We start from the raw sequence: 15,240 nt of genomic DNA, 5'->3' as shown, positions 1-15,240 counted from the left end.
AACGCAGGGTGAGGTGGCTAGAATGGGAAGAGGCCGGGAGGGCTGCTCCCCGGGGAAGGATGCCCGCTAGGAAGACAAGCCCTCCCACATCTGTGTGCCAACCGCAGCCTGGGGGGCCACAAATTCAATTAATCTTCACCCCAGTCCAATCTGCATGCCTGAGCGCTGGAACCTGGGGCTCTACAAGACAATGGAAGAAATGCCGAAAACTCATGAAATTATTTCCATAATACACCACCCAAGAGTGACTGGGAAGAGCCCTAAAAAATGGTAAAGGGCACTGACTTTCAAATGTGGCCCAAAACCCATTAGCCACTCATGGAAGACAGTGTCTGTCAACCAGCGTGTGTGTGTGTGTGTGTGTGTGTGTGTGTGTGTGTGTGTGTGTGTGTGTGTGAAGCATTGGTGTAGACTAAAGGAGACTATAATAAAAAATGCCCAAATACTTCACTTGGAATAAGGATAAATATCTTTCATGAACAATTTTTCAGATTCATTTACATAATACACACATACTCATATACATACATATACACACAGGCACATAAACATATGCACATATGCAACACTAATATACATACCACATATAAATGTCCAAGCATAAAGATGTGTGCACACATAAAATATATATACAATATACCTACCTGTGCATGCAGTTATACACAAACACCTACACAGTATTAGTATACTCATATCCCACATGTGTACACACATATAATACACATGCACACACACACACATACACTCAACACACTCACACTCACAAACACACCATGAGTAAGAATTCATTTCTTACTGTGGCACAATGTTAGAATTTCCTTTAAAAAAAAAATATTCTAAAAATCTCAGTCCTAGACAGAACAACAGGCTGTGGCTAGGTTGTGTACGGGATCCCAGAGAGATGGTAGAAAGATTTGAGGAAGTGAATTGAAATGTCAGCGCCTGCAGTAACGCTGATGGCAAGGCTCCAAACCCCTCCATCGGGCAGAGCAACCCACGAATGGCCAACGCACAGTAGGGCCATCCCTCTGGTCGGCTCCAGGAAAGGCGGTGCCCAGGTCCGCCTGACTCTGCCTGGGCCTCCGCTGCAGACTCGCCCGGCTTTGTGGCATGCCATCAATGTCCTGTCATTGCTTCCCGATGTGTACACAAGACATTCTGCAGATGGGAGGTGCCACAAGGAACGGGGCCTCCATCTTTCTAGCCAAAGCATCTACTACAGAGCACTCGTCCAACCCTGTGGAAAGGAGGTACCAGTTCTGTCTCAAAACACCAGAGAAGAGCTGGTGGGAGGCGCACTATCCCTAGGGCAGCCCTGGAGAAGAAGCAGTCGCCTTTGGGCACAGGGATGGACTTCTTTCTGTGCAGAGAAATGAAGATAGATAGAACTGGTGACCAGGGAGATGACGGACAAGTGCAGCAAACAGACCAGAAACCATTCCCCAAAGCAGGAGAAGCTGCTAGAAGCAGCTGCTAAGGTAAACACAAAGAGGAATCAAAAGGCCTGAGGAATTGTGGCCGGGCGTGGTGGCACAGGCTTGTAATCTCAGTACTTAGGAGGCTGAGACACAAGGATCAGGATCCCAGGTTCAAGGCCAGCCTCAGCTACTTACTGAGGCCATGTTGCAAAATAAAAAGAACTCAGGGTGAAGCTCAAAGGTAGAAGGACCCTGGGTTTAATCCCCAGCACCAAAAAAAAAAAAAAAAAATTACCAAGTGGAGCAGTGGGTTGCAGGGAGAAGGAAGTGGGTGGGGCAGTGGGGGCTCAGTGCTTATGGAGTATGGAGTTTCCAGCTGAGAAAAAGAACAAAATTAATAAGAGAGAGTGGTGACGGTGATGAGGCAACATGCATATACTCAAAGCACTGAACATGAAAAACATCGAAAATTTATCCCAATACATTTTTTTCAAGAGTTGGGCCACAGTCCTGAGGTTGGAGGTACTAACTGAGGACAGTGAAGGGGTGCACCAGGGGGGTCTGTCTCCCAAAGCACCCAGACATCGCAGAGTAGGGCCTGGGGACCGGAGGGGACCAGCATGGCCACCTGAGGGAGAGGAGAGAAGGAAGCCATGCCCACACTCACAATAGCCAGGCAAGAAGCCCTGCCCAGTGCTCTACCCTGCGTGTGACTTCTCAAATTAAGTGATCCTGGTAAAAATGTGTCACTAAACCAAGCCGGGCATGGCAGTGCCCGCTTGTAATCCCAGCATTCAGGGGGCTAAGATGGAAGATCATGGTTCATAGACAGCCTCAGCTACTTAGCGAGGCCCTTTGCAACTCAGTGAGACCCTGTTTCAAAATAAAGGATAGAAAATAGGGCAGGGGGTATAGCCTGGAGGTAGAATGCCCCAGGTTCCATCCCCAATAACGCAAAATAAAGTCACTAAATCAAATGAAAAATGGCAGTGGGTGAAGTCTCATTTGAGGCCTTGTTTATTGGGAATCCATTATGCCCTGCCTTCCCTCCCTGAGGCATGGAACCCCGTGGCTGACTCTGCTCTGGATGTGGGTGGTGGTCTGTTCTGAAAAAGTGACTTCTGAGTGTGCGCTCTGACAATCAGATCTCCCACGATCACGCACAAGGCCACACGGACCTCCAGGTCACCGAAAGGGGATGCAGACATTTCCCCCAAGCCAAAGCGGCCAGCAAGGGCCAGCTTTGGAAAACAATGACCAACCCCTGATAAATGCCCAGTGGTCTTTCCATATCAACATGCAAAACTGAAAGACTGAACACTATGCCCCAACCAGGGTGTCTTAATGCAAACCCTTAAATCTCAAATGCTGAAAGGGACTAACATGAAATGTACAAGACCACGTTAGCAGTGAGGGAGGCAAGCCGCTGAACAAGGCCCGGGCATCTGTCCTGCAGGCCCGAGGTTTGCATCAGTACACAAATGTCACCGAATTCGCTCAGCTTTTACCAGAAAACACCCACGGAAAAGACAGCCTTCCCAGTCTGGATCCAGTAAATGATTTGACTTCCGGGAGGCAGGCAGACACAAGTCAAAGCCAATCAAATTTAATAATGTAAGAATATATTTAGCAATCTAAAATTACTTCTGGGCACGCAACTTCCTGTAATTTTTATCTATTCTTACACAATGTGCGTCTGTTTTGCTAAAATGGCACTGGCTTTGGTAGTAAATGTACCAAGTCACATTGCTAATTTTAACCTTGAAGCAATAAGGAGGCTTTGGTTGCCAGAATAACTAAGACACCACCCAGTTTTTTCTGGATCATCAACTTTGAAAACAAATTCATGCGCAGGTCCACAAACGGTGGTGAGGACCCCGGAGGCTCTATTGTATTGCAGCCTGTGGGTTCCCTGGGTCAAAGCAACCAGAAAACACTCCTTTGTACCAGATCACCTGGCAAAACTACAAAGCTGGGAAACCATTCACCCAGAACGTTAAGGGAATAGCCATAAGAAGGCTTCCTAGAATTAGATATTAAAAGAGCATTCACAGAGAAAAGCAAGAAAAATGGGAGCGGCGCTGGGCAGGGAGTGACAGCTGCTAATTAAGGCGCATGGGAGATTCTGATTCACTGAAGGAATGATCACAGACAGCAAGTGCCAATCACAGGGTCCCGTACGGCATCAGCCCATAAAACACACCCTAACTGGGATGCCCAAGCTTGACATGGAGACTTGGGGCTGTTCCATGGGCCCTCCCCCACCCGATTCCTGGGCACCTCCATGCCAGCGTGCTCTGGAAGTCACTACCGCTTCCTAGGAGCAAAAGATATCACTCAGCTGGGCATGGTGGTTCATGCTTGTAGTCCCAGTACTTAGGAGGCTGAGACAGGAGGATTGCAGGTTCCAGGACAGCCTTAGCAACCGAGGACTCTCATTCACCTTGCAAGACCCTATTTCAATATAAAAATAAATAAATAAAAAGTAGGACTGGGGGTATCGCGCAGAAACAGAATGCTCCTGGATTCAATCCTCAGTCTCTCACACACACACACACACACACATACACACACACACACACACACACACACACACACACGTTATTCTTGTGCAGGACAACAGGGAGAGATCTAAGGTAGGAGAGAGGATGACAGCCAGGCGCATGCCTTGTTCTTTCTCACAGGCAATGATCTGCTGGACCACAGGATGCAATGCGGCTGTTTAGCAGGGCCCGCGGTCTAATGGATGCCCGCAGCCCCATCGCCTCAGCCTCCGGAGCCACGGGGAGCAAGACACCCTGGCCAGTTAGATGTGATACAGGGCTCTCACCCCCTGTTCACATAGAGGAAGCCCAGAGGCTCCCCTGGCACAGGACCCAGGAGGTGAGCAAAGGAAATATTTAAGTGCACGCGGGGAGGACGAGGCATCACCGCCAATGGAGCATGGCGAGGCTCATCATCACAGACTCTGGGGTCTGCTCGCATCCGGGGTCCTGGGCTCCAGCCCTTCCCAGCGCAGGCAGGGATGGTGGCTCTGCATGGCGAGTACGGCGGGGACCCACCTTCACCCTGACGGTCTGGTCAGAGGAGCTACTCATCATGTCGTTGACTGAGCGGAACAGCTGCAGCAAGGACTCCACGAAGTCGGCCTCGCCCTTGTCTTCATAGAGTCTGCAAGGAAGCACAGGACACCGTGGGGCCTAGGTCAGAAGGGACCTGGGACAGGGAGGGCGCAGGCACTCCCCCGCCCTGGACACACCCGAGGCCACCTGGCCGTCAGATTAGTGAGGGAGTCAGTGAGGGAGACGGGCAGGGGTGCAGCCACCTCCGCCTGAGAGGATGTGTCTTAATGATTTTAGTCAATGATTCCTGCGTATTCAGGATACTATGGTTTCCACTGTAATATGACATACATTGTAAGTCTGGAAAACACAGAAAATATACAGAAGGGGAAGAAAGGAAGAAGACAGAGGCAGAAGGAAGAAAAGCAGAGGTAATGAGGATGAAGAAATTCAGCTTTAATTTCACCCCAAAATAATGAGGCTTAATTTGGTGTGTGTTCTGCTGTTATCTTTAAACCCATAATGTTATATAATTAACATTCATGAGAACACTTAATTGGCTGAATTTAACATGATCTTATTACCATTTGAAAATGACATAACAGTAAGCTCAAAATTAGTTTATTTCAGGGTAATGATGATACAAATTCATTCATCTTAGGACCAATGGTAACTGACAACTTTTCAAGAGCTTTGGCACATTCAATAAATTGATGAGGATGGTGATAGGATGAGATAAAGAAACCAGACCTGGTGGCACATGCCTGTAACCCCAGTACTTGGGAGGCTCAGACAGGAAGATCACAAATTTGAGGCCAGCCTGAGCAACTTATTCAAACATCTCAGTAACTTAGCGAGACCTTGTTTCAAAATAAAAAAAAGGGGTTCAGTGGTTTGCTCAGAGCCAGAACCCTTCCTGGTTCTATCCCCAGTGTCAACAAAGACAAGGAAGTTGCACACTGGTTACATGTATGCTAATATATGTTCCTAATTGTAAATAAGCTTCTCCTATAAATTATTTATTAGCAGTTTCTTCGGGTTGCTGTTTTACTAAAAAGCAACACATTTGCATTTTATAATGTTGCTACTCAGATGTTTTATTAATACTGACTAGTTTTCTGCCTAATTAAAAGTATACCCTACCTGAAAACTTGTGTACAATGGAAAATTTTGTAAACTAAGTGATAATTAATTACCCTAGAGGTAATCGCACATTTAAATGAGTTCCATTGTAGAGCAAGGACTTCTGTATAAAATGGGAAATTGCAATCCAGCATATCTGGTTTGTAAATAGAAGTTTTCAAACAGAGGTTTGCTTAATGATGTACCAAACAATTATAATGATAGAGTCGTGAACTTCCTCTCACAGATGTCAGGGAAATATTTAGCAGACTGCTGCAAACACTTGGAGTGGCTGCAAGCTGGCTGTCTCCCCTACCCCAGGATTGCCCATTCCCCCGGCATGGGGTGCAAGGCTGAGGACCAGAAGAAAACACTCTAGAGGGGAAAGTGGAATTTTCATCAGTCTCCAGAGAGAAGGACTTGAGTTTGGAAAAAGTCAGGGTGAGAAGCCCTGACAGCCGACTTCGGGGTAAACCTCAGAAAACCTTGAGCAGGTGAAGTGCAGCGTGGGTGAAGCTCAGTGCAGCCTTGGGGGGTGCGGTATCTACTGAGAGCCAGGGATTCCCCAATTTCTCAGAGAGGATAGGAAGCGCCAGCTCTGCAAGGTCACATCACCACAGTTCTGTATATATAGTCTTGCCTCCCAACTCAGCTGAAAAGCAGAACACTTGGCCAAGTCGAAGAAAAGAATAAAAAGACCAACAGAGCAACAGGTGGTCTTGACACTGTATTTTGTAAATAATAACATAACAATAACTCCAATTATTAATAGCAAAAATAGAAACATGGGCTATGGAAAATAGAAAGATTGAGACAGCCAGATATTCTAGTAGAGAAATAAATTTATAGAAAAGATTAAAATCAAATTTCTAAATTTAAAATATATCTAAAATTAAGAACTTATAAGAGTTAAGTAGAAAAGAGACGCAGCAAGAGATAGAATTAGTAAAATGGAAGATAGGTCGCAAGAAAATAACCAAAGAAGAGGAGAGAGGAGGAAAACACAAAAGTGAGTGCTTGGGGAGTAGAGACACCGGGAGGAGGTCAAACAGCCATCAACTGAGGGGACAGAAGGAAAAGAAGGGATTGGCAAGATAAACACACATGGCCAGAGATAACGGCCATGAGTCTTCTACGACTAATGGCAGACCTCAGTCTAACCCCTCAAAGACGCAACATAGGGCAGATAGAGAGCCGAGCATCCCTGTGCATCCCACAGCAAGACTGCAAACAACCCCGGACACAAACAGCAATGGCCCTGAAAATAGTAAAAACATCATGTACCTTCAGAAACAGAACAGTAAGTCTGAAAACTGCCTTCTCAACGGGAATGAGGAGCAAGGAGAGAAAGGATCTAGAATGCTGTATTCAAGGAAGATCGCCTTCCAACGCAAAGACAAAATAAATAATCTTGGGCAGAAAGCCTGTTGTGAACCTCTACAGAAGGAAATCTGTGGGGAGTTCCTTTCACAGAAAGAAAATGACTCCAGAGAAAAACATGGAATTGAAGTAGGGATGAAAAGCGATCATAAGATAGAGAATACAGTGATCTCCAATGGAATTTAAAACCCATGTGGATTTAAAATGCATGGTAATTAGCACAAAAAGAGGAAGGAGGAAATGAGATAGCATTCTCTTTTTCTAGCTCGACCTGGAGGGGAGGCTGTAAAGGAAGGAAAGGGTCTCAGGCATGCCTGGCTGAGGGCCAGAACCACAGGCGGCACAGAGGCCGCGCCAGCCTTGTGCAAGAAGTCACTGTAAGTCAGGTGGTGGCTCATGTTCTTATTTTTAATTTGTTTATTTTATTTTATTTATTTATTTATTTATTTATTTATTTTGTGGTACTGGGGCTCCTGGAAGCCCTTCTACTTCTGGGCTACACTCCCAGGCCTATTTTTACATTTTTATTTGGAAACAGGGTCTCCTAAGCCAGCGCACGTGGCTGGCTTCGAACCTGCGCGATCCTCCTGTCTCTGCCTCCCAAGCGCGGGGATGACAAGCGTGCGCCACCACGCCCGGCAGGCTCATGTTTTTAATCCCAGTACTTGGGAGGCCAAGAGAGAAGGATCATAGGTTTGAGGCCAGGCTCTGCAACCTAGACAGACTCTATTTCAAAAGGAAAAAGGCTGTGGATGTAGCTCAGAGGTAAAATGCCCCTGGCTTCAATCCCCAGTACCAAGTAAATATATAAATAAATGGAAGTAATTCTACCAGGGCATCTAACCAGATGCTACTGTCTGTCCAACCAAGGAAGGACACTCATTACTAATCACGGTGGCCATGGACTATAGTTTCAAATATCTAATGTAATCTTCATTTTTTTTAAAGCCTCCCCTTGCCTTACCCTCTTGAGCACACCCATACTTTACTGTGCACACATGCTCTTATTCCAGTACTCTGCTATTCTTACTGCACTGAAAATTCACAAGCAAATACCATTATCCTTTGAAGAAACCCTCTCTCTGATTTTGTAAATTAGGTTGACATGTAAACGAATAAAGTACTCAGACACTGTCAGACTGGATGAAATAAAAATACGGTATGTACTGCTTTTAATAGACACATCTTAAATCTAAAGGCACAAAATGACTGAAAATAAAAGGATGAAAAAAGGGATCCCTTAGTTCTAGTTGGTGACAGATACCAACCATAAAATTTTAAAAAATATGTTAAGAAGTAAATCCTTAAAAAATACATCACAATTTTAAATCTGTAGGCCTATAATAACACTGCTTCAAAATCTATAAAGCATAATTAATGAATCTTTAATATATTTAAAATTTTATCAAGAACCTTTCAAGGATGAATTCTTATTAAGTTTTTCTGCTACCCATCAACCTGGTTAGGACTATACCCAGCATCTTTTTATAATAAAAGGCAGAGAATTTTACCTATTGCCACTAACCCAGGAAATGCCCCTTGGTTGACCTACTTGGTGGAAATGAAGATGAAGGAAAGACTGGGAAGAAGAGCTCAGAGGGCTAAAGACAGAGTATAGAGGAATAAAATAGCTCTGCGTGCCTCGCTCTATTTAAATAATATACAAGGAATGACAGGATCTTTGTCTAGTGGGGACATTCTATTTTTTGAGGGTTTGTTTTGTTTTGTTGTCCTGGGGATGGAACCCAGAGGCATTCTACCTCCAACCTACATCCCCAGCCCTATTTTTTATTCCTTATTTGGAAAAAGGGTCTCACTAGGTTGAAGAGGGCCTCGCTAAGTAGCTGAGGCTGGCTGCAAACCTGCGATCCTCCTGTCTCAGCCTCCCAGAGACTGGCATTATAAGCATGAGCCATCACACCTAGCTAAGGAGCATTCTCTTTTGTGACCCAAGGAGTGGTAGAAGGATCTACATAACTTATTCATGGTCGATAACTAATTATTCACAAAGCTAGCACCAGATAACAGGTAAATACTCTCCCAAGCCCAGGACAGGCAGAGGAGGGTTTAGTCATTTAAGTCTGATGCACGATGTGTCTGGTTTCTGGCATTCTCGTTAATGGGATCCACCCACACAGAAAACACAAGCAACAGAAGAGCGAAGAAATGCCCCTGGCAGCTAGGACTCTTTCAGCAGGTTCCCTACGAACCAAATGTCTGGGCTAGAGCTTTGAAAGAGCTGTTCCCATTTCTAGACGAAACGAGCTTTCTAAACAACACAGAAAGCGTGGACTTGCACAGGCGGAAAGACGGTGAGCGAACTAGGATCAGCTTCAACATCTTCCTCTCCCAAGTTTCACCTCTTTGTTCTTTGGAAGAAAAATCTGTGTTGATTATTTCTAGAATTTCACAAAGCAACGGCCTCCTATGAAAACACAGCCGAGCATTTTGCAAGAAGAAAAACAATAGACCCCAAAAGTTTGTTCCCGACTGCAAAAAGAAAAACACACTTGTCAATTCCAACTGTGAGCACAATTGTTTTTCTCCCAAGGTAACGAATGTGTTGCAGGTAAAAAATGAGAGCCCTGGGTTGTTTTCATCCCGCCGCTGAAAACACCCCACACGAGACCTGCTTACAGCTTCTTACAATCAAACATTCTAGACATCTGTGTGGGACCCTGAACCAAGGCCTCTGCTGGCTCTCCTCACAGCAGAAATGTGGCTGCCCCTGCAGCCAAGCCCCAGATGGCACAGATGGATGCTGGGTGGGGCCGCGGGAGCCACAGGAGCAGGACAGCAGGAGGAAGGGCCAAGATCTGCCCCATGGACTGTGATTGTTAGGTCCTGACCTTTTTCCTCCAATAGAATCTGCAAGATACTAAAACATCTTCCCCATGGTTTGGGTCCATAGATTTAAAGGGGAGAAGTCATTCAAACACAATCTGGCTGCAACCATGTTCTACATTTTGAAAGGAACAACAGGTCCTTCCCTCTGCTCAAGAATCCTAATAGGCAGCCACGATTTGCACTTAGGAAATGTTCAGGTAAACAAAACTAACAAATGAAAAGGATCATGAAAATATTAATGTCTGGGATAGAGACAGGGATCAAATGTTCATTACATATTGATGGAAGGAGGAGGAAAGAGGAAAGACAGAGGAAAAGTGAGAAGGATTCTGCCCATCAGTACCACCTTGGTCCCTGTATAATGGCTAGAAAGATCGGGGCTTTCCAGACAGGGACGTCAGTGGCCACAGATGCCTCCGGGCTCTTAGAGAAGCTGCTATGAGATTCTCAGTTCTCTGACAAGCAAGTTTTCACCGCAAAGAAACTCAGTTTCAGGATCAAGCTGGCTCCTGCTGGGACAGAGGCAGGTCCAGAAAACCAGGTCTGAGCTCAGCACACGAGGGGAAGGCATTCCTGAGCACTGGAATGCCGAGCAGCTCCTGTGTCATGGGCAAGAGTCAGCCACATATTTCACCCCACGTCCATGCAAACCAGGGAGACAGAGCATCTGTGGGGCACTAAGGGCATCGACAACTTAAAATCGAAAAGAAGTCAAGTGTGGGAACACATGCCTCTAATTCCAGTGCATGGGAGGCTGCGACAGGAGGATCTCAGGTTTGAGGTCAGCCTCAACAACTTACTGAGATCCCATCTCAAAATAAAAAATAAGAGCTGAGGTTATCATTCAATGGGAGAAGACCCCTGGGTTCAATCTTCAGTACTGCAATAATAAATAATAGTAATAAATAAAATAAAATGAAAGAGATACTAGAAACAGGAAGCAACTCTGAATTTGCAGCAAGCATCACTAAACCCACCTACGGATCCCTGCCTTCCAGCCTCCCTTTCAGCCGATGGTCAAGGGACATTGTTTAAGCAATGAGATGAAGGGACAAGGGCTCAGAGGCAGGGAGGCCCTTCCTAAGGAGAGGGGCTGGCATAGCTGCACCCCATGGCTTCTCCTTCCCACTGTCTGGACTACAGACTAGATGGCAGGAGGGGCAAGGGCCACGTTGGGACCATAATAACGAGACAGACTCTAAGGATGGTGGGGCAGGAAGGAAAAAGGAGCTGAGGGCATTATGGACTCTTCGAGGCAAGTTGTTTGAAATCCAGAATCTTCCTCAGGGCTCCAAGTCAAGTGGGAAAATCAAAACGCACATCATCGAGGGAAGCTATCAATCCGGAGTTTCTTTTGGGAATAGCCAATCATTCCTAGCCGCGGGTAAGACTGATCAAGCTAAATAAATCTTAGGGGCCATGGTTCTAAGATCTGCTGCCATTTGGATTTTGAAATTGACAGAGACTAAAGAGAGAAGCAGAGAAATTATTCATTACTGGTCCACCTCGGTGACCTCAATCTTTTCTGAAGCAGTGCTGTTGTGTAAAAGATTCAGCCTTTTCTATGACAGCGGAAACACATTGGTTGGCATGAAACATTCTGATAATCACCAGCCTCTGAATAACCAGGAAAGTTGTCAGTGTATTTGGAGAGAAGACACACATCGTCAAACCCGATTCAACATCCCGGGGACCACAAAGCACACGGGTTAAAATGCTTCCAGTGAAACCCAACAAAACCCACAGCGCCTGACTGTCACCTTCTTCTGAATCCATCCTTCCACCTTCACACAGACTTTCATGTTGAGTAATCAGAGATTTATAATTAATAACAAAAGAGAGATTGAGGGGGCCAAGAGGTCCATTTTCATAGAAGGAGCTTTCCTCAAATGGAATCATACATCTAGGGAGAACATAGCTTGGCTTCCCATAATCTCTTTCACACCCAACAGCGGAATGACTTATTCCTCTAGAGTCACATCTAACCGTAACAAGCGAAGACAATGAGCATTCGTTTGCGATTCTAATCGAGGATAACAGACAGCTGCCTTCCAACCTGGAGTCTTTCTCCATAGGACTGCACTCGGTCCTCTGAAACCATGGGTCCTCTGAGACCCTGGGTCAGTTTGTGACCTGGGTCACGAACACCTGTTTGTGAGTACATGCAGCATTGAAAATATGTTGCTGTGGCTTCACTGCTAGCACGGCATATGTAAGATCGGATGTGGAATTCTTTCCTTTCTCTGGGAACTCCGACCATGTCTACTTTAGGCAAATAAAAATACAGTAAAAAGGAAGTGAGATGATGTTGATTTGGACTCACCCAATTTCAGTTCCCACTTTTATTCATAATATGTCACGAGGGCTGTGTTTTTAAAAGAGCAACGTGTGTTCTATGATTCAGGGGGACCTGGATCCATGAACCCCATCTTTGTGTATAGAACATGCTAGAGGAAGAATGGCATGCTAGATCAGCCAGTATCCACCAACATGGCTCATGGTAGATTCACCCACGAATGGCCACCCTCCAAAGACAAGTCCACTTCAACGCTTAAATGGAGCATGGTGGTGCACACCTGTAATCCCAGGACTTGGGAGGCTGAGGCAGGAGAATCGAAGGTTTGAGGACAGCCTCAGCAACTTAACAAGACCGTGTTCCAAAATTTAAAAATAAAAAGAACTAGAGGTATAGCTTCAAGGTAGTATGCCCCAGCCAAGCGTGGTGTTGCACGCTTGTAATCCCAATATTTAGGAGGCTGAGACAGGAGGATCTCTGTTCCAAGGCCAGTTTCAGAAACCTCATGAGGCCCTCTGCAACTTAGTGAAACCTGGTTTTGGAATAAAAAAAAAAAAAAATAGAACTTGGGGTTTAGCTCAGAGGCAGAATGGCCCTGAGTTCAATCCTCAGTACTACAAAAAATAAAAAATAAAAGGTAGACTTCCCCTGGGTTCAATCCCCAGTGCCCTACACCCCCTAAAAACACAGTAACAGACTACCCCCTTTCACATCTCTTTTGTCCTAAAGTGAACTACCACGAACCAAGAGAAAGCCCAGGGCTTTTAGTGCCGCTCTATTATAAATGTTAATATGTAAAACATTAAGATTCTCTACAAAATAATGGAGCCAAAAATGCCCCAATTTAGTTTAAAATTCAAAAATCAATTCTTGAATTCATCTGGATAACAGAAAAAAAAACTGCCATTAAGCTCAAGCCCCTGGACGCCCTCTGCCCTGGAAAGCACGTGTGCTGGAGCACCTCCCGGGAAAGAAAACAGCATTCCAATCAGAGGGAAGGAAAGAGGGGGCCCCGGAGCCCTCCCAAACGAGGCAGTTTAACTTGATTCTGGCTTCTCCCTGTGCTCGCGGGTTTCATTTTTGTCAGTTCTTCTGGGGCTTTTTGCTATATAAAGACATACAGGAAAGAACTGCGGAGACCTTGGTCGACACCCAGCACTACGTGCACAGCATCGCAAACACATTCAGCAGACAGCTGAGTGCCTGCCTGTGCGGCTCGCAGGCACAGGGTCAGGCTGGGCCAGCGCCCCCGCCAGGGCGCGGCGGGGACTGCAGGAGCAGGGACACCATTGACCCCAGCCCCATCAGACAGAGCGCCCCAGGGCTAGAGTCAGGAAAGGAGGAAGGAGGAGGAAGAGGCAGAGAAAACCAAGGGGAAGGGAGGAGGGAGGAAAAGGAGGGCATGAAGGAGTCCTCGCAGATACCCACTGGTTGAACAGGATCCGCGAGCGCACGATGAACTTGAAGATGTATTCGAGAGCCTTCATGGCTCTGTACAGCTGGTCGTTTACTCCAGGCTTCTCGGCATTATCCACATAATTCCGCAGCACTTTGGTCAGCTTCCTGATCACAAAGGAAACACAGGTTAACAAGCAGGTCAGAAAGTCATCTCTATCTGGATGTGTCACAGCTGATCTTTGGGGGTGGGAGGGGCACACCAAGAGCTGCTGTGGGCCTGACATAAACACATGATCACTTTGAACCTCACTGCATTGGGTAACTACAAAGGTGCACGAGGTGGTGCACACTTGTAATCCTAATATTTGGGGGGTTGAGACAGGAGGATCAAAGGTTCAAAGCCAGTCTCAGCACTTGGCGAGATCTTCAGTAATTCAGTAAGAACCTATTTCAAAGTAAAAAGGGCTGGGGGTATAACTTGGAGGTAAAATGCCCCCGAGTCAATCGCCAGCGTCCCCACACACACACACAGTGTAAGCGAAGTTAAGCCTGGTGCTGGCTCTCAGTATCATGAAAGTCCTAAATACCATTGAACTGTGTACTTTATAGTGGAGACATATGTTATGGACATTTTATTTTACCATAACAAAAAAAGTCATGAGAGGAAACCATATTTATTATTAGAAATCATCTCAGCCACCTTTTCCTTTGGTTTTCTAAAACTAGAGTTCTTACACTGAAAATAAAAGTTTTAGAAGTCTAATTTTAAATAAAAAACATTCCTAAATTTTTCATAAATTTTCAAAGAATCCTCATTCAAAAGGTAAAAAATATATATGAAAACAGCATGGCTAGATACATGGAAAGATTTTTTAAATAACTTTCTATATTTCTTAATATAATTCTCTCAAAAGTTACTTTTAAAAGCATAACTATAGTCCTCATAGTCTAATATTAACAGTTGTGAGCTGAAAAGAAGTAATTCTTTAAATGAGAACACTAAAAACCTTATCCATGACAAAGAATCTTACACATTTTATAGCACATAAAAATAGATCAGAGCTGGGCGTGATGGCGCACACTTGTAATCCCCGCGCTTGGGAGGTGGAGACAGGAGGATCAAAGCCAGCCACGCTGGCTTAAGAGACCCTGTTTCCTAATAAAAAGTATAAAATAGGTCTGGGAGTGTAGCCCGTAGCCCGTAGGTAGAATGGCTTCCAGGAACCCCAGTACAAAAAAAAAAAAAAAAAAAAAGACCAGAAGCCACGTGTGGTGGTACACACCTGAATTGTGAGACTGAGACAGGAGGATCACAGGTTCGAGGACAGCTTCAGCAATTTAGTGAAGCAACTTAGTGAGACCCTGTTTCAAAATAAAAAGTAAAATCAGTCTGGGATTTTAGCTCAGAGGTAGAATGTCCACAAGCTCAATTCCAGTAAATAATAATAATAATAATAATAATAATAATAATAATTTGATTAGAATTCTTTTTAAATTTTCCATCCCACTATAGACATAATTATAGAGCTGACATAATAAATTGTATAATGGATACTTGATTAGAATTCATACCTTCATAAGTTATTCTAGTATTTAGTTCATAGATATCTTTCCAAAAATTTTCTTGATAAAAACAAACAGAAGCCAAACATGGTGGCACATGCCTGTAATCCTAGAACCTAAGAGGCTGAGACAGGAAAATTGCAGGTTCAAGATC

The 15,240-nt window shown here is 45.0% G+C and overlaps 1 protein-coding gene across 10 annotated transcripts in view; it reads right to left on the bottom strand.

Moving 5' to 3' along the window:
• Positions 1-15,240, bottom strand: part of DOCK1 (dedicator of cytokinesis 1) — a gene marked incomplete at both ends in the record, with an annotated part of 504,224 nt that overhangs the window by 366,803 nt on the left and 122,181 nt on the right. For all 10 annotated transcript variants that reach the window (XM_080694979.1, XM_080694982.1, XM_080694983.1 and 7 more), the window contains 2 exons: positions 4,481-4,589; positions 13,554-13,688. In XM_080694979.1, coding sequence (XP_080551105.1) covers positions 4,481-4,589; positions 13,554-13,688 — 244 coding nt within the window. The remainder of the gene's footprint in view (positions 1-4,480; positions 4,590-13,553; positions 13,689-15,240) is intronic.

This window comes from Muscardinus avellanarius (genome assembly GCF_963383645.1).
Source record: "Muscardinus avellanarius genome assembly, chromosome: 4".
NCBI classification, from domain to species: domain Eukaryota; kingdom Metazoa; phylum Chordata; class Mammalia; order Rodentia; family Gliridae; genus Muscardinus; species Muscardinus avellanarius.
This window is presented reverse-complemented; position numbering and strand designations above follow the sequence as displayed.